Source organism: Peromyscus eremicus, chromosome 6 (genome assembly GCF_949786415.1).
Source record: "Peromyscus eremicus chromosome 6, PerEre_H2_v1, whole genome shotgun sequence".
Taxonomy (NCBI): Eukaryota; Metazoa; Chordata; class Mammalia; order Rodentia; family Cricetidae; genus Peromyscus; species Peromyscus eremicus.
In genome coordinates this window covers 12,958,767-12,980,822 of record NC_081421.1, presented here as the reverse complement: position 1 = coordinate 12,980,822, position 22,056 = coordinate 12,958,767, and the positions used below count along the sequence as shown (strand labels likewise).

The 22,056-nt window shown below is 43.7% G+C and overlaps 1 protein-coding gene and 1 long non-coding RNA gene across 3 annotated transcripts in view; one reads left to right on the top strand and one right to left on the bottom strand.

Annotated features, from left to right (window-relative positions):
* The window catches only part of LOC131912903 (uncharacterized), a 28,894-nt gene that overhangs the window by 2,800 nt on the left and 4,038 nt on the right, over window positions 1-22,056 (bottom strand). Inside the window, exons 2-3 of one of the 2 annotated variants that reach the window (XR_009379738.1) lie at window positions 20,701-20,849; window positions 3,112-3,202 (exon numbers count right to left, since the gene is read on the bottom strand). This is a non-coding gene — a long non-coding RNA (uncharacterized LOC131912903). The remainder of the gene's footprint in view (window positions 1-3,111; window positions 3,203-20,700; window positions 20,850-22,056) is intronic. The other variant, XR_009379739.1, reaches the window with a different exon arrangement.
* The window catches only part of Intu (inturned planar cell polarity protein), a 73,342-nt gene continuing 68,038 nt past the window's right edge, over window positions 16,753-22,056 (top strand). The window contains exon 1 of the mRNA XM_059265182.1: window positions 16,753-17,190. Coding sequence (XP_059121165.1) covers window positions 17,102-17,190 — 89 coding nt within the window. The 5' untranslated portion in view covers window positions 16,753-17,101. The remainder of the gene's footprint in view (window positions 17,191-22,056) is intronic.

Genomic DNA, 22,056 nt, shown 5'->3' with positions numbered 1-22,056 from the left:
CGCATAAGTAATTTTCTGTTATAATGGCTCAGAACTTTCATGGACATTTTATTTTCATTACAGTAAAAATATTTGCATAAATAAATTAGCTTGAGAATTTATTATCTTCACATAAATGAGTCCCTATAAATTTGAGGCCTTTATTTTTGTTCCTCCTTAAAAGGGCATAAGGCAGGGCTGGAGAGATGGCTCAGTGGTTAAGAGCACTGACTGGTCTTCCAGAGGTTTTGAGTTCAGTTCCCAGCAACCATATGGTGACTCACAACCATCCATAATGAGATCTGGTGCCTTCTTCTGGCTTGTAGCAAACATACAGGCAGAATATTGGATACATAATCAATAAAATAAATCTTAAAAAATATTAAACAAACAAACAAACATTTTGGGACTGGAGAGATGGCTCAGTGGTTAAGACACTGACTGCTCTTCCAGAGGTCATGAGTTCAATTCCCAGCACCCACATGGCAGCTAACAACTGTCTGTAACTACAAGATCAGACACCCTCACACAGACATGCATACAGGCAGAACACCAATGCACATAAAATAAAAATAAATAAATTATTTTAAAAAAATAAAAGGGCATAAGGCAAGTTCCATATGCCTCCCCTAATTTCTGATATTGACATGACACAAAAAAGTAAGCATCTTTAATTGCTTTCCAAACTCACTGGCAAAAGCCATCCAAAGAGCAGGTGGCCTCCCAGAATTTAGTGGTCCTTGGCCCAGCATAATACTTTTCAATTCACAGCCATCACTTTTAGAACATTGTTTTTCCTGTTACAGGAAGCATATATGTGCTTCTTGGAGAGAATTTTAACAACAGTAGTAATAGGAAAAGAAACATCAGTAACAGTGTAATGACTGAAGAGACCAAAGGAGACACAGCTGAAGAAGCCTAGTGTCTCACCAGGCTGGGGATGTTCATGCCACACACAGGAAGCTGGCTGGGTCCACAATGCTGATCTGGAATGTAGCTGATGTCAACATGAGGCCAGCAGGCATGTTTCAGTGTGGGGAGTACCCAAGACATAGTCAGCAAACATCAGTAAATATTCCCCCACCCCATCCCTCTTAAAAAAAAAAAACATTGAATTGAACTTACTACTTTTGGTTTGGGAGGTTTGGGGTTTGCTTTGAGACAGAGACTTGCTCTGTTGCCCAGGCTAGTCTCAAACTTATGTGCTTTAAGCACTCAAATCATCCTCCTGCCTCAGCCTACTGGGACCACAGGTGCCCTGATATGTTCTACTAAACAATCCAAAAGTCATGTTCTTTTGACTTGGTGTGGAACGCTAGCAGGTCAGCTTTTCCATTTATGTCTAATTTGGCTTGTCCTTTATTTTCTAATGTGATGCTGGTTGATTGACTAAGAAACAGGTCAGAATGGGGCAGAGTGACGTGAATGATCTGTAAACAAGACAGTAGAAGGATAACAACTTAGAAGAGCCATAAATGTTCGACAGTTCTACACACACACACACACACACACACACACACACACACACACACACACTGTTAGCCTGGGAACGTCACATCAGATAAAATCGAAGACTTCATTTCTACTGATCTCCAGTTCCCCTTATCTGATGGAATTTCCCTTGCTTTCCCTTCCTGCTCTCTAGGACCTCCGCCTCCTGCATTTCCTGGACCTTCTCCACAGGCTAGACTGCCATTGCTCAGGACAGCACTAGCTCACTCCTGAAGATGGTGAGCCGTCAAGTTTGACAAACGAGAGTACTCAGCGGACAGATGTCAACATCAGAACCCAAACCCCCAAATGACAGTTTCTTGAGCATGTCACACTTTTAAAAGATTTCACGTACAGCATTGAAATTTAACTAACTTTCATTAGATTTTCACCTAATATGAAAAATGAGTTCCTATAGGCCAGGGAGGGATATGTTAATAGCGTAGTTATCAAACTTGGATGAAGTGTATGTAAAAACATAAAAATTCAAGGATAAAAATGTGAAGAAAACCTTGATTTCCTCAGTTCTTTGTTAAGCAATGTCATTTTACATTTTTGAGAAGAGCTATGAATGCCCTCTAGTGTTTGTTGGAATAGATGTTTTGAGAACAGAAAGATAAATTGTCTATCTAAATAACATTTCAAAACTACTTAAAAAGTAAACGTTGCCAGATATGGTGACTCACACCTATAACCCCAGTACGTAGGAAGATCACTAATATAAGACCAGCTTAGGCTAATGAGTTGTAGGAGGGCATTGTTCATAAAGTGAGACCTTGTCTCAAAAATAAAAAAACAAATAAAAAATTAATTCATAAATAATAAAAAAAACCTGAAGAAGTAAAATGTTTTACATATTACAATAAGTGAGAAAAGCAAGACAGGTTGTCTTGCCTAAATAGTAGATATTACGGTATTATACATAAGGTGGTAAAGTAGATATTACGGTATTATACACAAGGTGGTAAAGTAGATATTACGGTATTATACACAAGGTGGTAAAGATGAGAGCCGCAACTGAGAGTTTTCTGTATATATGTACATATATACAGAATATATATATATTCTAATATATATGTATATATGCACACACACATACATATATATATATATATTAGACACATTTGCCTCCTTTCTAGTTATCACCACTTTAAAGCAGTGGCAAGAGCCATTCTCAAAGGAACAATACGCAGAGAGTTTATCTCAGAAGCCACACTTGTATATGCCCACAAAGAGCTTCATTAGAGACAAAGAGCTAGACTTCACTTCCACGGCCATCTACCATCCCTGGGAAGTGAGTGCTCTTGTTGATAACGGCTGTGGTGGAGAAAGAAAAGCAGATACAGTTATGATTCGCCCAGGCAGGTGCCAAACTGCAGTGCTCCCATGCATCTTGCCTCAACTCTACATATCAGCAATCGTTCTAAGCAGCCATGCCAAGAACAAGAAATGCCAGCCCCTCAGGGTTTGATAACTAATGCTCTGTCTTCCTTATATGGCATATCCAGAGAGGGGTAAAATAAGCATGTGGAGATGCTATCTGACTAAATTCTGTCATACGATCTCTGAAAATGAGGAAAATAAAACCATCACAGACAAAAAGAGCGTTGACAGGTGAGGAATAAGTCAGGCATTTGGTACCTGTTGTCTCTCTTGCCAGCATCGCTTAGCCTCTTTCCAGGGGCTGCCCATCTTCTGTAGAACTGGTATTTTGTAGAGGATATTTCACAATCTGAGGACCAAGGAATGGGCACAAAAGACAGCCTTGGTCAGAGTTTACCCCAAGAATATAAAGCTTGGACAAGGCAAAGGGAGAGAAAGGGTGTTCCTTAGATAGCCTGAGCTGCGTGCTCCTGTGCTCCCCAAGACATGCACATCCAAAAGCTCTGGATTGTCGCTCTCTTCTTGCTTGGACTAAGCAGGATATGCTATCAAGCTACTTCATAATAATGTCATACATATCGCAATTGCCTAAGACATAAAGATCAAAGCTAAGTGCTATCATGTTGTGTTTCGATTACAAATGAATAGTTCATGCAGGATATAATATCATTGAGAATATGGCCTCAAAATATAATTTATAGAGATGAATTATTAATGGTTTGTTAAAAACTATGAAAGGACACCAGAAATTACTAGAGAAAATTATTCATTGCTGTCCACAGACAAAGATGGCTGTCTCCTTTGCTCTTTGCTTCAGTCAGGCAGTGTGAAGCGGCCTCCTTCTACCATTGATTTCCTGGTCCTCCAGGTCCTTTGTCCAACTGAATTTGTACTTATTCCATCCTAACCTTCCAAATGGCCATTAAGTGACCTAATCTTTATTATTAAATAATCCATATACCTTACAGAACAAAGGTAAAGTAAGGCCAATATTTCCACTTAAATAGTTGATTCAGAATGTTTCCAAGAAATCTCTGAGTCACGCATGGTGGCCCACACCTGTAAGCCCAACACCTAGCGGGTAGAAGCAGGAGGAGAAGGAGGAGAAGGAGGCCAAGCCAGTCTTGGCTATGTAGTAAGTTCGAGGCCAATGTAGCCTGCAGAGGTGGAGGGGGGTGGAAAAAGAATCAAGTTTCTTAGCATATACTGCAAAAAATAAAAAATAAAAACCTAATAAAAGATTAAGATACCTATTTGTTTTCTTTAGCAGGTAATTTCATAAAAATAAAATTAAAATTAATAATAAAAACTTAGTAGGCAAATGTGTTTTGGTTTGAATGTCCTCAAATGGTTTGTTTTATTTAAGCCTTAAAACTGTGACAGAGAAGAGATTGGTTTCTCTGCCAGATAAAGAAACTGGGGCTGCAGAAGGGCACGTGGTTCACCCCAGCCTGAGGGGACTGTCCAGCCAAGCAGCAGGGACTCCGCCAGAACTCTCCACCCCATGCTGCCTTTGTTTCCTGTCACTCTGCACGGTGACCTGAAGCCTTATTTCCCTGGGGTCCTGTCACCATGTGGGTGTCGGGAGACAAGCAAACAGAGAGCAGTGTGACGCCAGACTCTTCTGCGGTTTCCAGGAGGTGTAAGTTACCGTGGCCTTTCTACCAGGAACAGTAAACCCCCTGTCCCTCCACGCCACCCACTGACAGTGCTCGCTGACAGTACAAGGATGTGCACCCCATTCCCGTGATAACGTCAGTGGACTCTGGCTCCCCAGAGGGAACGTGGCCAACACTTAAGGTGAAGCGTAGTAACAGTCAACATGATGCGCTCTGTGTATACAGAGATGACACCCATGGCTCTTCTTCACAGAAGTGTATTTCTAGAAGGGGATTTGCATTGACTCATCCATCACTGTTGTCCATCGTGACCGGTGGGGGGCTATGTCAGAAACCCTACCTGTGGCTTTTGGAGCTCCTGGGCCCACTGGTATCCCAGGACACTTGCTCTTTCATCACTGAACACTGATAATAAGGCAGTCCAAACACTAGAATCTAAGTTTCATGTCTTCAAGTCCTCATTTTTCATGTGACTTTCAGAGGGAATCTCACGTTAGTCTGGGGTCTTAGAGAAGCAGGCACCAAAGCAGAGTTGAATATATAAAGATTCTGTAAAGTGAAATGTCTGCGTGAAAGGGAGTTAAAGGCCCAAGACAGATGTCCTCTGTGTGCACACAGAGTCCATCCGTCCCTCAAGCTGTGCTTTATCTCTGCCATCCTGTGCTAGGTCCTTGGGGACAGCAGTCTGGTGGAGGGGGGTGTGGCCTAACCAGGAACCAAAGGATGGCAGGATTTCAGAGCCTAGAGGTGAGGGCCTTACTGTTAGATGTGATTTCCCCACCACAGACAGTGTGAAGGGATGATGTAGAAAAGAAGTTGTTAAAACCTTACAACGTTAAAAACAAGATCATTTAAAAAAATAGATAATTCGTTAAATGGACTAATTCCATATGACACAGAAACAGTATCAATGGCTTTGTTCCAAATTAGGGAATACAGATTGGGCAGTTCTTCTGTTTACCACTAGGTGGAGCTCTTTTGCCTTTTTAAAACTTTTTTTCTTAGTTTAACACAGGGTAAGGCTGATTGTTTGAAAGCTCTTAAATCATCTTTGAAAAGCACTTGAATGGTTTCACACTGTATTTACAACTTTTGTAAACCTGATTTTTCCCCAGTTACCACAGAGCGATCAAATTGCAAGGTTATTTAAAAAAGAAAAAGACTAAAAACAAAATTAAATCACTAAAATAAAGTCATAGATAACACTTTTTTTAAATTAATTTTTTAGGTTAGCATTAAAAAGTGATGAGTTTCATCATGGAATTTCCATACATATATGCCCTAGTCCTTTGCTCTTACCCTTAACCCTCCCCAACTCTCTGTGCCCAGATCCTCTGCCTTTCCCTGGTTCCCCTAGTAGATCCTCTGCCTTCATAACACTACTGCATGTCTACTTTTTTTCAACGAGTTGAAAAACCTATTTAATCCCCATATTCGATAGCTGCTGAAACACTATCCCAAATCCTCCACTTGCTCCATAATTGTTTTCTATTCATCCAAAACGTATTCTGTATAGGAATCGAATTGCTGTAAACCTGACCTGAGGGTGTGTGTGTGTGTGTGTGTGTGTGTGTGTGTGTGTGTGTGTGTGCCCACACACAGCACTGTCTTGTGGGCCAGGCACTGAACTCAGGTCTTCATGCTTTTGAGGAACGTACTTTTTGGTTGAATTGTCTCCCCAGGCCAAATACAGTATTTTTAACAACCTCTCTGTGCCCTCCCCCCAAAGAAGGCAGCACACACAATTAACACTGTTTACCCTGCAGACCAGGACCTTGACCAGGGAGTTGTTCTGTGTCTGTGCTGTAGGAAGCTTTCATTAGCATCCCAGAGAATTTTTTAAAAACAATTTTCTAATAAAAATGCAAAAACATAATAATAAAATTAGTGATGTGGGTGGCAGACCTGTTAAGGATGGAGTTAGAACCCAGTTTTCACTTTCAGCTGATATTTAATCACTGCACATTTCACGAGGTAGAGTATGAGATGTTGATGCGTGTGTGTCCTCATCTGCTTCCTGTCTCTGTGATAAAAAAAAAAAAAAAAAAACTGACCAAAAGCAACTTGGAGAGGAAGGGTCTGTGGGAGCCACAGCAGGACCTTCCCAAGAAGTTACACTCAACCTGAGACTCCACAGAAGAGGAGTGTGGAATGAAAAATTAAAAACAGGGCTTTAAGGAGAAAGTTTGATTTTACAAAGGATGGCAGGTGAGAGAGCGAATTGAAAAAATGAGAGTATTTCAGCCTGGCTAAAACAGTACTCTAGGAGTAAGGTAAGTATCTCAGTTTGCTTCTGTTGTAACTTGGAGAGGAAAGAGTTTATTTGGGTTACAGCTGGGTACGCCGAGGCAGAAACTCAGGCAGGAACCTGGAGACAGGAACTGAAGTAGACTCATTACGAAACCCAGCTCCCTGGCTTGCTTTCCGGGGCTGGCTCAGCCTGATTTCTCATACTGGCCAGGCCCATCTGCCCAGGGCCGGCACCACCCACAGTAAGCTAGGCCCGCCCACATCAATCAGTAACCAAGAAAATGCCCTACGGACATGCCTACAGGCCAATCTGATGGAGGCATTTTCTCTACCGAAGTTCCTCTTCCCAGATAATGTTAAGTAGTATCAAATTGACAAAAACCAACCAGGACAGTAAACACAAAAAAATTGAAGGATTTATGAGAACCAGATTGCCAAGGGTCTTCCAACAAAACTAAGAAGTCTTCATTTTCCCCAAGAACCATGGAAAAAAGTCCATAGTGTGAGTTGAACAGAGAGGATAGGATAACCAGCCTAAGAGTGTTCAACGTCCAAAGGAGCAACTTGTTGGAGAATCAGGAATACCCGAGCAAGATAAACTGATTTGACGTGCTCCGTTTGATTTTTCTTATCCATTAAAATAATAGCATCCTGTGACAGAGAGATGGCCAGCAGTTAAAAGTAACTGACTGCTCTTCCAGAGGACCTGAGTTCCATTTCCAGCACCTACACGGTGACTCACAGGCGTCTGGAACTCCGGTTACAGGGACCCTGAAGCACCCTGCTGGTCTCTTGCAGGCACTGCATGCACTTGGTGTACAGATGTAACATGGAGGCAAAACACCCACACACACAAACTTAAAATAACAACAATAATAATATTGAGATACAGGACCCAGGCTCAGTGAGTGTGACTTCATTTCAGTGAGTTTTCCACTGAATTCTTTTGAAAAGTTTGGACCTCTCTTTTATTGGTATAAGACTCTTATACTCTCTTACTCCACACCCTTTAAGTGGATTCACTGTGTTAAAAGAAAGTGATACTTCAGTATTTCAGTTTCTGACAAAGCCAATCATTAATTTACTCAGTATATTTGTAGTCAGGAAATTTCAAGTGGGAAACAAGTCTGACTTTAATTTCATGCTTAGGCAGTTCAGGAACTCTCTGCTCTATGGATCCAAGAGATCTGTGCGCCATAGTTGACGGTGCTCGGTGAGGGTTCCCGTGTGCCTCAAAGCACCACAGCACTCACCTGGCATTTTGACCTGAAAGTCTTTTCAAATTATTACAGACTTTGCTTTTAAGTATCGTTTGAAGGCAAATAATCATGACTTCCTTAAAATTAAGCAATGATACATCAATACGGAGAGAAAATACCTTTGAAGGAATGGTTTCCTGCTAACCCCCTTCCACCCCACCCCCACCCCAGCGGCTACTGTCCAGACACCCCTTCTCTGGAGATTATGACTAATCTATGTGTTACATCATGTGAACAATCCACATTCATTTACCTTCAAGCTGCTGTTTATTACTAACATTTGCGTTATTCAGTTGGCTTGTTTTAAGCTATGAAGAAAGTTTTTGGTTTTCATGAGCTGAAATGCTGTGGGGTTTTGTTGTTGTTCATTTTTGTTCTAGAATTCAGGAATTTTTTTTTATATTGATAGTGTGAATTTAATTTAACCATATAGTTTTCAGGAATGGGATAATGTCACCAAACATCAAGAACAGGATCAAAATCTATTGAGGTGTTTCACTGTGTGTACACAGGCATCTACAAAATTTGGTGGAATAAACCATTAAATCAACTTTTGTGGAAGTCGTGTGATTACTTTGAAAATAAACCCGATAAACTCAATAACTTCCCAGGAAAACACAATTTACCCAATGTGTCTCCAATGGAGATAGGACAAGAAGAAGGAACGGGTTTTTAAAAGTAAGTGACAGCCCTAAACCCTGTGGACAATGCCATCAATTCAGTTACAATTAGAACCACAAAACACAAAGGCTGGAGATATGCACAGCCGTTAAGAGTGCTGACTGCTCTTCCAGAGGACCCGAATTCAAGTCCCAGCACCTGATCAAATGGCTCCCAACCACCTGTAACTCCAGCTCAAAAGGACCTGCTGCCCTCCACTGTTTTCTGCACACACACACACACACACACACACACACACACACACACACACATTTTTTTTAATTAAAAAGAAATAAAGCACAGACACCGATTTTTCCCTTTTGACAAGCATAGCTTCTGTGCTTAGTTTTTAAAAGTAAAAGTCAAGAAAACACTAATAAAATCCCATTTTCTGAGCACCTCTCTGCACAGTAGACCAGACAGCTTGCACACTTCTGGCTATTCATCTTTACGATCATTTAAGTTGTCTTTTGGGGAACAGTCTCTTGTTTCCTATAATTCTGTTATGGAGTGAGTATGTGTCAAAACTATGCACAAAACTAGGTTATGGGACCACTATGATTTTTGACCCAGGATAGACAGGGTAGACTTTATTTTGTATCCAAAAATCAACATTTTTTTTAAATCTCAAATTTCTAGACCATGCATATTGAATTAACATCTTAATTGATTTGTTTGCCTGTTCATAACACACATGCACAGATAAAACCCAGTGTGAAATAATTTTGAATGAATTTTCCATCACAGACATTATTATGCTTCATCTCTTCATACAGTCACCAGTTTATTCCATGGTTATTAGATTTCCAAAATGGCTAGTGACAAACAGAATCTTCACATTTATCACTGCCTGTCATTGGCAAGTTGTGGGACCCACCCCACTCTTCCTCTGCTGCTGGAAGCATCTGCTGGTCTCTCTCCAGAGACTTTTAATTTGTGCCTGTGAGAATCCTATTCCCAGTTTTTAAATTGCCTACCATCTTCAGCTCCTTTTCCTGATATAAGACCAATGGGAACTGAGTGCAAGGTTTCCTTGCACACCAAGCTTTATCTGCTGTCCCTGTGGTCCTTACTCATACACACATCTCCACAGCACCACGCATGAGCCAGTGCAGATAAGCGAAATAATCAGTGCTAGCCTTTGCCCAAAGAAAGCTCCTGCGCACACACTCCGAACTCTGTTATCCCCCTAAACGTCAGACACCCACTTCCTGTGCAGCCACTGCCTTATGGAAAGTCAGATTCCCTCTCATTTCTTCAATTCTTAGTTGTGTGAATGCATCGCCCTCAGGTTTACCACGCCTGTGTGTCATGAATGGCATCTGGGCCTTCAGAGAACGGAAAAGTGAGGTGAGCACTCCTCCACCCATCCCCATCCCCGCCTCCCACACAAGTTCCAGCCGCTTTCATCTGGGTGCAGCCCGAAGAGTATGGTGGGAGGTGGCTCTGCACACTATGAGACAGCACCCCCGTGAGCAGCTCACACGGACACTCAGAATCCAAGACTGATCAAAGCACACGCACACACACACACACACACACACACACACACACACACACACCGTGCACTAAGACTGACTGTCAGTCAGGGCACTAGGAGCTTTGCATACTCATATGTACACAAGTAAGGGGACTGGAGAGTATGTATAGGCTTTGAAATCAGACGGGAGGTGAAAAGGGAAGGAGAGGTGTTGAGAAGGGGGGCGGGAGGGGGGCAAAAGGACACTGGCACACAAAAGCCCAGAGGAGGCTGTAGAGGGGAGAAGAGCAAAGGGGGGCAGAGGGAGCGAGAGAAACAAGACAAATCATGTTTGAAAAACTACCATAGTGAAACCTAATTATGTGTGTGCTAACGAAAAATAAATTAAAAAGAAGCTAGCGGCGTCCTCAGTAATCCTGTATGCCACTGAACTGATCCCCAATTGCTAAAAGACGAGGCACCTGACAGGCCCTAGAAAGGGTCGGCAAAGGGCTCTTCCCACCTGCTTTGTTCTAACACACAGAAAAGATTTAGATGCAGTCCAAATCATGTTACCTATCTGCCTATCATCTGTAAAGCACCCCCTCTTCCCTCTCTCTCCCCATCTCTCCTTCTCTGCCTCCCTCCCTCCCTCCCTCCCCCGCCTCATCTTTAGGATGAAAACACCTGAATGCTGTTCATTAGTCTCTGACTTGGCAACGGTGGAAAGAGGAAACATCAGGCTGTGGAGAATCAGGTGCTCCTGTTTGGGACAGCAGTGCAAACAGCCTGAGACAGTGTAGTGCATCGGAGCTACGAGTCAACTCCTGAGAAAGATGGGGACTCTCAGCCCTGTGCATGGCTGATGATGGAGGCTCGTACCTCCCCCACACACCGCATCCCCAGTTAGGAAGACGGAAAGGGAGCCTTGTGATGAATGCCTTGAACACTGTCTCTAAAGGTTAACACAGCAATATGTACTCAGGAATATTAAGTAAACTGGCCTTAATGACATGAACATCTGTGCTCAGCACTTGGGAGGTGGAAACAGAAAGATGGCCAGTTTGAAGCTGAAGGAAAGGGGGTTGGGGAGAAGGAAGGAGAAAAGGGGAAAAGAGGAAATGAAATATTGGTAAAAAAAAATGATATGCATGAGGGGAGAAGTCAGAAATGCTAAAATACTATAAGCTTTCTGTGATGGTTAACACTGCTTGCCAGTTTGACAGGATCCAGAGTTACCCAGGAGACACACCTTCCGCAGGTCTGTGAGGTGGGAAGATCTGCCTTAACTGTGGATGACATCATTCCACAAGCTGGGGTCCCAGACTGAATAAAAAGGGGGAAAAGTGGGCTGTGCTCCCTGGTGCAGATGCAGTGTGATCAGCTGCCTCAGGCTCCTGTCACTGACGTGCCTGACGTGGTGGACTTTGGACCCTCGACCTGGGAGACAAACCCTTGCTTCCTTAATTTGCTCCTGTCTGTTATTTTATCACAGCAACAGGAAGACACTATTATAAAAAGACACTCTATTACCAATATGCCTACCAATGTCTAAAAGAAAGTACAGACACAGAATACTAACAGAAAAAAGTCTTGACTAATCCAATCCTGAACACACTTGCATTCGTGATGTGGAAATATTCCTCTGCTGTCCACATTACAGAGGTCCTATGTGCCCCAAAGCCCTGTCTTCCTTATTCCTTCTCAGTTTTCTCCTCACTTCCTACCTTCACTTTTTGTGGCATATTAGTTGAAGGTGTGTTATACTTCATTTATGCTGTGGAATATTTGTTGAATGATGCAAAGATGTGTTGCATTCTTTTATGTTGCATTTGTTTAACTCTTTGAAGCTGTGTCTGCCTAAAACACCTGATTGGTCTAATGAAGAGCTGAATGGCCAATAGCTAGGCAGGAGAGGGGTGGGGGTTGCCAGACAGAGAGAATAAGTAAGAGGGGAAGACAGGAGAGAAGAGTGAGAAAAGGAGGAGAGAGGATACCGGGGGCCAGTCACTCAGCCACACAGCCAGCATGGAGTAAGAAGGAAAGAAAGAGATATAGACTAGAGAAAGGTGAAAAGTCCAGAGGCGAAAGGTAGATAGGATAATTTAAATTAAGAAAAGCTAGCTAGAAATAGTCAAACTAAGGCAGGCCATTCATAAGTAAGAATAAGTCTCTGTGTGTTTATTTGGGAGCTGGGTGGCAGACCTCCCAAAGAGTAAAAAGTTTCAAAAAAAAAAAAACAAAAAACAAAAAAAACAAACACTACACTCACTATTCCGCCAGGTGCCCTAGCACTCTGGTGTCTGTTCCACACTGTCATGCAATAACCTCAGACTCATAGGCAAGAACCAAAGCTCTCTTGATAATCAACTGCAGCATCTGCTCATCTTTGGACTAAAAGGCCCCTCATCACTGGTGTGATTTCAAAGGAATAGAGAAGTGTGCTTTGTAGATGATAAGAACGGAGGAAAGTTGACCTTTGGAGGTAAAGTCATGAAGATTAGATCAAGATACTTCTGCGGTTTTTGTTTGTTTGTTTTGTTTCAATACAGGGTCTCTCAATGTGGCCTTGACTGTCCTGGAACTCACTATGTGGACCAGGCTGTCCTGGAACTCAGAGATCCACCTGCCTCTGTGTTCTAAGTGCTGGGGTTAGAGGCGTACACCACTACATCTGGTTACTTCTACAATTTTTAAGATCTAGACTTGCTATGTATATGTTGTCCTTGCAACAGAAGGGCACAATTGCATCCAGCACATAGAAGTCAGTGATTAAGACTACTCCATGCTTTCATTTTTCTTCACCGTGCTGGGGATAGAAGGCAGGGCTCTGCATGTGCTGGGCAAGTGCTGCACCCCCGAGCACTGGCCATTCATTGCCCTATGCTGCGTGTTCTTCCTGAGGCACAGAATACACAGATGGTCTCTGCAGTAATGTTGCACAGGTGAGCCAGCAGTGGCTGGGACTTCAGAAGCAGCCAGTAGTGCTGGACAAGGGCTTTGGAAGTCTCAAAGCACTCAGACTTCGTCTGTTGTTTGTTGTTGTTGCTTTGATGCTATATTGGACCCCATTGTGCAGCATCCTTACCAGATGTTAAAACCTCTATTGATAAACCCCTCTGGCAGAGAAGTCCATGTCAGACTAGTAGACCACTACCTAGCCCTCTCCTCCACCACCTCCTCTTATGTCTCTTCTCCTTTTCCCTTCCCTCTACTTCCCCTTCTATTGTTCAAGAGGAATTGTCTCTCTGTACCTCAGCCTGCCCTCAAATGATCTGCCTGCCTCCATCTCCTGAGTGCTGGGATTACAGGCATGCACCACCATATATGGGCTTATGAGCTTCTTTGATGTTCAGTAAGATGCTGTGGAGCCTGTCTTGGATCCCTCCGCATTCCCACTTGCCCTTTCCTTCAGGAACCATCCATGCCTCATCCTGCTGAGGACCAACAGCTGGGAGTCTCTGCTGAATCCCTACACCAGCCTTCACTGGAGAGAATCACCTAAGCAAATGTCTTTTCTGGATGCAAAGACCTGTTGCTTGCTTCAACTCAAGACCATCCCCTGATACGGACACAGATTGACTGAATATTTGTTGGGACTGTATTGTAGTTGAAGTATTCCTCCTGCCCACATGATTCCTTCATTCCCCTCCTTCATCTCCCTACATTTCCCAATAAACTTGGTATGTGGAAATCTCCATCTCAGAGGCATCTCCTGCCTTTGTTTGTTAACTGTAAATGTGCCATTGTAGAAAGGCCATCAGTCCTGATTGTAACTTGGAAGATGAGCTGATTTGAGCAATCTATTCTACATGAGAGCCTTTCCAACCTTTGAAGGAAGTTGCTGTGTGCTTGGGAAGAAGAGTCTCAACCTTTATGGCTTAGCATAAGAAAAGGAACTGCCCCCGCCCCACAAATGCAAAAGCAAGGACCCCAGGAGAGTGTGGTATGGAGAAATTCATGCCTACACTGTAGCTGCCAAGCACAGCTAAAGCTATTCCTGCCCACAAGCCCAACTGGGTGGAGTCTGCTCCCTGGGCAACTTGCCATCTGCACCCCTGAAAACACCCTACGTCCGTTTTCTCTTGATAAACAGAAATGGCACAAACTTTGTGCCCTCAACAACTAGCTCAGAAGTTTAGTGAAATCAAGGGTTGTGCTTAGAGTCTCACAGAACAAAGTCAAGCTTTACCTGGGGCTAAGGCACTGAAGGATCAGGGTGGGTGAAGGGGCAATCCTCTTCCAGGCTTATGCAGGTCGTTGGCAGAGTGGAGCTGTTTTGTGATTGTGAAATCTATGTCCCCATTTCCGGGCTGGCAGTCAGCCAGCTTTCACTCTCGGCTGCTAAAGCTACTGCATGCCCTCCATGCAGCCTCTCTACTCCCGGGCCACCACTGCTCCATGAATTCTACTCATGAGCATCTCTCCACCAGGGCTGGCTAACCAGCAAGCACCAGGGATCCACTTAGCTCTGTCTCTCCACAGCAGGAATTATAAGCAGGGGTACCTAGCTGTTTGACGTGTTTCTGAGCATCAAACTTAGTCCTCTTGCCGGCAAGGCAAGCATTTTACCTATGTAGATATCTCTCCCGGCCCCTCAGCTCTCTCTGACAAAACTCTCTGCTTTTCAGGATTCATGCAACTAGGTCTTTCTCATAGAATAGTCTCCACATCTCATCACCTACTGCACCATGAGAACTAGTGTAGCACCAGCGTGCTAAGTCATCATGTTTTCGGGCTCTGTGGATCACGATAGGACATCTCTGGGAGGGTGTTTAGCAATCCTGCTTCTCACAACTCTCAAAAGGCCTGGAAAGCTCTTTACGTTTGTCATTCCGGTCACCCTCTTCCTCTGGCCCAAGCAGTTCACCTTTCCTGTGCTTTTCTCAGGCCTCTACCTTGGCCCCCTGTCATATCCAGCAGATGATCTTGTCTCCCATTTCACACATGGAAGAAGCTAAACTGTTCTAGCTCCCCTGGACTTACACCAAATAGCGGCACACAAGGTGCTTAAAACATCAGAGATGTATCTTCCCATCGTTCTGGAGACTAGAAGCCTCAGATGAAGCTGTTAGAAGGACCATGACCCCTCGGGGGTTCTAGAGGATGCTTGGCTCCACGCCTAGCTTTTGGGGCTGCCAGCAATCTTGGGTACTGCTCGCTGCTTCAATGAGGTCACTGACTGACCCAGAGGCTCATGTGCTTCAGACTTGGCCCCCAGGGTGGTGTTATTGAGGAACCTTGAACACGTGGGACTCTAAGTCATAAGGAGTGAGCCCTTTCAAGGGATTGTGGGACTTTGGTCTCTTCCTCTTCCTCCTCTACTTCCTGGCAATGAGGTGAGGAATTTGCTTTCCAAGTGTCTGCTGCTACTCTCATCAGGCATCCCGAAAGGCAGTGTGCATACCTGCTAATCAGATGGGGCCATCTGTTTTCACGGTATTTCATGGTAGCGATGGAAAGCTGATGAATACATGTACAGATTCATCACTCCAGATCTGCTGTCCAACAGTCTCTGTCTCTCTGTCTCTCTGTCTCTCTGTCTCTCTGTCTCTCTCTCTCTCTCTCTCTCTCTCTCTCTCTCTCTCTCTCTCTCTCTCTCTCTCTCTTCTCTCTCAGTGTGTGTGTGTGTGTTTCTTTTTCCTGTTCTTTTATTTTTTATATTGATTTATATTTTATGTATATATGTGATTTGCCTGCATGTGTATCTATGCACAGGTGTTTTGCCTCATGCATGTCTGGGTACCTAGTGTGTTTCTAGTGCCAGCAGAGGTCAGAAGAGGCTATTGGATCCCCTAGAACCGGAGTTACAAATGGTTGTTAATCAGCGTGTGGATGCTGGGAACCAAATCCAGGTCCTCTACAAGAACAAGTACTCTGATGAGCCACCCCCAGCCCCTTTTCTCTCTTCTTATAAAGGCCCCCTGACAGATTAAGGAACACTCTAATTCAGTAGAATCTCATCTTTGTTACATGTCAAAGACTATTTCCAAATTAGGACCCATTTGGGTACCAGGGGTTAAGAACTCCACTATACTTAGGGTGATGTGAATTAGCTTATTGTTGATTGTATTATATGAAGACCCCAATTCCATGGCTAGCAAGAGACTTTGAGAACATTGAGCTAAGCTTCCATTCTTCTTCCTCTTCTCTCTCTCTTTCTGGACCATGGGGTGCAAGTGTACATGTTGCTTTGGAACCCAGGGTCAACTGAGGTCCAGTGCATCTCAACGCTATCTCCCAAGGACTGAACAAAAGACTCACGTCAGTCAGGCCTGCAACCGCCCTTCACACTGTACTCACTCACATATGTGGTTTCTTTTTTGATTTTTGCATGTTTGTTTCGGGACAGGGCCTTGTTATGTAGTCTTAACTGGCCTGGCACTCCTTACATAGAGCAGGCTGGACTCCGACTGGTAACTATCCTCCTGCCTCAGCCTCCCTAGTGCAGGGAAGAAAGAAGAGCGCCAGCAGCCCAGCTTGCATATGGTTAAAGGGTTTAAAGTCCCACCCACAGGGGCATCTGGCTCCTCTTCCCAGCTCACTTTCTCAGTCTGCAGCACAGCCAAGGGGCCTGCTCATCTGTCCCGCAAGCGCCTCCTCCTCGCCTAGCTCGTTGGTGGCCTCAGGTGGCAGCGTCTTGCCCTGGGGCGGCGCCTGGACACTGGTGTTCTAGGCTGGGGCCGCCTGAGGTCGGCTAACCCAGGGTGAGGATCGGAGCGTGCACCGCAACAAGAGAGCGCCCTTGGAGCGCGGTGCCTGGAGCGGTCGCGGGGTCCCGAAGGGCTACGGGGCACCCCGGTCCTGGGGCTCTGGGCGGCGCCACCAGAGCGCCCACCTGCAGAGACCTAGCGATCGCTCCCGCCGGCTTCCCCGGAGCACACGGACCCCCGGTGCCACCTGGGCATTCGTGTCCTTCATCCTCGATCGCAGTGGAGCTGGGGAACCGCTGACACCCGCTGCCGCCCCGAGGCTCATCCTCGCGGCGGCTTCCCACGGGCATGTTTCAGGGGGGTAGGACCAGCATCCCCAAGCCCGCGCCCCGCAACCTGGAGGACCTGGACTCGGTGCAGCGCGTCTTGCTACACAGGTCAGTGCGGGCTCCCGGGATGCGGCCGGGCTGGGCACAGAGGCAGGGTTCGGTTAGGTGCAGAGCTCCCCTCCCGGAGTCGGTGCTAGGTGCCTAGGGTCGCTGAGACTCCAGCCCCGCGCCAATCCGTTCCGTGAGGCTCCACTTTATAAAGAAGGGGAAGGACCACGTGAAGCAAAGCTGCCTCTCAAGGCGCTCTGCACTTTCTGCAGGAGGTTTGGGGGAAGCCGAGAGCTTTGCCTGGACTTTGTGAGTGAAATTAGAAAGAATTTCTGTTTTAACAAATCTAATTTCACCCCACCCCACCCTTCACGCTGCGGAACTGCACACTATAGGAGTTCTCCTAAGGAAGAGAACCCCAACTTTCCATCAGCTTATCCAACCCGATTTTTGATGCGAAACAGACGAACAAAGATTAAAACCCACGCTGAAGGCGATGAGTTTATTGGTGAAAAAGGAATCCACGCCGAGAACAAACTTGAATGCATGGCAGTTAACGTTGCTAACTCGAAAGGCCTGGCCTTATTGAGATATGATGGGAGGGGGAATCGCTTAGAAATAAATGAAGGGTTTCTCTTGAATACCTCTGTGGTGAGGACGAGTAAGCCAGCTTAGTAAATATCTGCCAGGGAGGTTTACGTGAGTTCTCTCATCTGTAAACGTTTCAAGTGACCCTTTTAAGTCTTTATACAAAACCATATGAGCTGTAGAAAGTGTGAGGGAGGGGGCAGCGTTATGCAAGTTTTTTTTTTCTTTTTTCTTTTCTTTTCTTTTTCTTTTTTTTTTTTTTTTCCGAGACAGGATTTCTGTGTAGCTTTGGTGCCTGCCCTAGAGCTCGCCCTGTAGACCAGGCTGGCCTCGAACTCACAGAGATCTGCCTTCCTAGTGCTGGGATTAAAGGCTTGCGCCACCACCGCCCGGCTGCAAGGGGTTTTAAAACTGGATTTCTTCGACTCGAGAGCTGTCTTCTGAAACTTGAAGTTTTCTGCATCCCACTCTCCACCCTGCTAGACAGCTGTTGCCATGTAAAATGAAATATTGTCAAAGGAGGAGCTAAATTCCCAAGGACGATTCCCGCTTGCATTTGATAAAGTTACAACTCAGGAGTGTTCACTGTAAAGTTACTCACAGCATGATTTTGGCCTAGCTGGGAGGAAATTTGTTTTAAACACCCAAGACTCCATTGCAACAGAATTTCTTATTTTTCTTGTTTGAAATGTCAAGTAGAAAGAAAAAAATCCAAACTGATTAACACTACAGAGCCTCAAATTCAAAACACAAGCCTTCCTGAATGAAGCAGGGCAAAAGAAAAGGTTTAAACTCTAGTCCTCAGCCTGAGGTGATCATTTCAGAATGAGTATTTCCGGAATACACCTGCTCAGCATTAGAATGAAAAGCCACTTCATCTGAATTACATAATAACTGCTACCATCTGCAAAGGCAGCCGGAGGAATCTGAACTCAGTTTGTCAGTACTATGGCTAACAGCGATTTCTTTCTAACAGAATATGAAAATCTTTTCATCTTTGCATTGCATTCTATTATTTTGGCGTTCTATTATTTTGTGTTTTATTGTCATTTTGTGTTTTCAAAACATCTGTTTAAAAATTTGTGACATAACAAAGTTTCTCTCTCACTTGATGAGGATATATTTTCACACACATTCATACTTTTCAAATACTTTTTGCTTGCATATATAAAGCTTTGCATGGATATAATAGAAACACCCTTTAAATCATATTCATCCATTTATTGTCATTCGCATGAACCAGACCGGTGCATAATCTGTGTTTTAAAGTTGTTTTGGCAATATTTTTATGTTTTCCTTCTAGAAGCACCTGTTGCTTGTATAGGCAACCCTATCTAAATGCAGTGGGTTGCACACACACTCAAAGACTTGCAAGCAGGAGGCTGAGAGTCAGAGAAGAAGGGTTTGAGCAGGGAGCAGGTGAGACAGGGTAATAGAGTGTGAAAGAGCCTAAAATTCACTATATGCAGATGGAACTGTCAGAGAATAAAAAGAAATAAATACCTTGTAAGTCATCCACAAAATTTTGACAAATGCTTTAAAGAGACCAGGGCCACAGGAAATTCATACTGAAGAAAATACTAGGCTATTTCATTTTATTTTCATGTTTAAATTTAAAAGCTAGGTCTTCCGGTTGTTGGTTTGTTAATTACTTGTGTATTTTCCATTGCAAATACGGTTTTCAAAACCTACAGCCCTGAATTGCTTAACTGCTGAGAAGGATACTAGAACCAAACATGCCAGTACTCAAGTGACAGTCGCTCACCGGTGAGCGAAGAATTCAGCTAGTCTGCTTTGGAGATGAAAGTCAGATTATCTGAGCCTAAAGAAAGGCTCCCATATTTCATTTCTCAGTTTTTTTTACTTAATCAAGTTAATGTTTTGGAGACATTTGATTATTTGAAATACTCTGTAGTACTCACAAGTATTTTCTTTCTTTCTTTCTTTTTGGTTTTTTTGAGACAGGGTTTCTCTGCATTGTTTTGGTGCCTGTCCTGGAACTCGCTCTGTAGCCCAGGCTGGCCTCAAACTCCATCTGGCTCTGCCTCCCGAGTGCTGAGATTAAAGGCATGCGCCACCGCCGCCCGGCTCATTCGTATTTTCCAAATACTTTTAAATTAAATTTTACAAATACTTTTAAACAACTTATGCACATGGCTAGTGAATTCAGTCCTCTCAGAGTGGCATTTCTGTTGCAGAGTCCTGTAACTTGGTGGGAACGGTAGCTCGTTCTTCTGTAACTTGGAGAGACCCACCTCATAGGGTGACACTGTGAACTTCTGTCCATGTGGCAGTGCTCTGTGAACATAAAGTCCTATCAAGCATAAGGGGTGGTGTTAGTAACTGTTGTCTGGGCTCTAAAACAAAACACAGGTGAAAGGCTATTCTTAGAGACTCCCAGACGTTCAGCAGGGTCAGTTTGTCAGAGATCTGGTGGCTAATGATGACACTGGGCTAGAACAGTGGTTTGTGGACACCTAAGCCATCAGACATGTGAAAATACTGGATGTTCTGAAGTTCATACTTTTACCAACAGCGAAAATGTGTGTATTCAAAATGTATCAAGTATCTAGGCCTTGCTGAGGTAAATGTATGCCCTGTTGATTAGAGTCCTGTTACCAAGATAGTATAGGATACCTTTTTAAACTTGAAAGTAAAAACTAAAATAAATAATAATAAAAGCAAAAGCTTAGGAAAATACAATGTACAATATATACTGCGTTATTTTTTCAACAGTAAGGCATTAGATTTAAGGGTTATCACATTTGAATTTTAACCACACCATGTGGTGGGTAAATTATTAATGCTGTCTACACGTAAGAAAACTGACTTTGCCCACCTTCAATTTGTTCTTAGTTCTAGACTCAAAGGAGAGCATGGCCGCTTCTGCATTATCCAGCACGTGACTGCCACTGTGGGCGCCTGCACGGCTCACAACACCGCAGGTTTTTAAAGGGCACCAGCAATGCTTTCAGCACTCACATAGGCAGTTGTTTTCTCCCTCCCGACTCGTGTCTGCTCTTCTTTCCTCCTTGTCTCTTCACCAGGAGGTTATAGACCATCAGCAACTCCCCCAGCTGGGCATTCCTGCTTCAGGGGCCTCTTTGCTTCTGGTTGGCAAATACTGGTCTCTGGCAGCAAATGAGTCACAGTTTGTAAGTAGAGCTAGAGGATGAAGATAAGGAAGGACGGATGAACTGGGCTTGGGGCTTGCGTGGTGTGTCTGCTGCAGTTATTGGGTGACTGACTGGGAAAGAATTGAATCCTGTTGTTTGGTTTCTGCCAAAGTGGGAATGGAAGCCACAGGTTTGTTTTTTTTTTTTTTTTGGTTTTTCGAGACAGTGTTTCTCTGTGTAGCTTTGTGCCTTTCCTGGGACTCACTTGGTAGCCCAGGCTGGCCTCGAACTCACAGAGATCCGCCTGCCTCTGCCTCCCGAGTGCTGGGATTAAAGGCGTGCGCCACCACCGCCCGGCGGAAGCCACAGTTTTAAGCCTGTTAAAGAAGCACATTACCCCTGACCTGCCCCAGTCTGGGTCTGCTTCTGGAGCCTCCTCTACGTTCTGTTCTCATTTAAATGATCTCGTAACGATTAACTCCTGTACATATGAACAAAGGATTCCATTTTCATATGAGAAAATTGAGATTTCAGACTGTAACTTCATTACATAAATTTAGCATTGCAGTGTCTTTTATATATTGTGATTCTATTTTGGAATATTTTGGAAAACTCCACATTAGAAAGTCATGGTATTTTAAATGGTATTATTGGTCTACCATCATTTTAAAAAATGATTACTTTAAAATAATTTTTAAAAACTATTATTGCTCATTTTATAAAGTGTTATTCCTGTGTTCACACTTAGGGCACTATTGATTAGTTCCTGACAAAGCTGCATTACATCAATTTTTGCCCCGGGGTTTAAATGAACATCATCTCCCATGGCCCTGTTTTCATTTATCTCTCATTGCTAGCTACTCTTGCTACCAAATAGAGAGCCCTTGAGCCTGCTAACGATAGTAAATATTTAATTATGTTCTTATCTGGGGTATTTTATGTCTGAATTGTATTGTTTGCCTAATTGAGATGGTAATCTATGGAAATTTTGACCTTGTGTCTCCTACATATGAAACTAAACATTTTTGGGCTTCAATTTTTATACAGTCAAAAATAAAAAATAAGAATATACCCCAGTCTAAATCTTTAAGATTTTCTTGTGATTTCCAATTATTAAGTCCTTGGACTAACAGAGTATTTTCAGAAGACCCTGATGTTATTTTCTTTTTCTTTCTCCATCCTTTCCCAACACAATTAAGATATTAAAAATTAATAAAGTTGG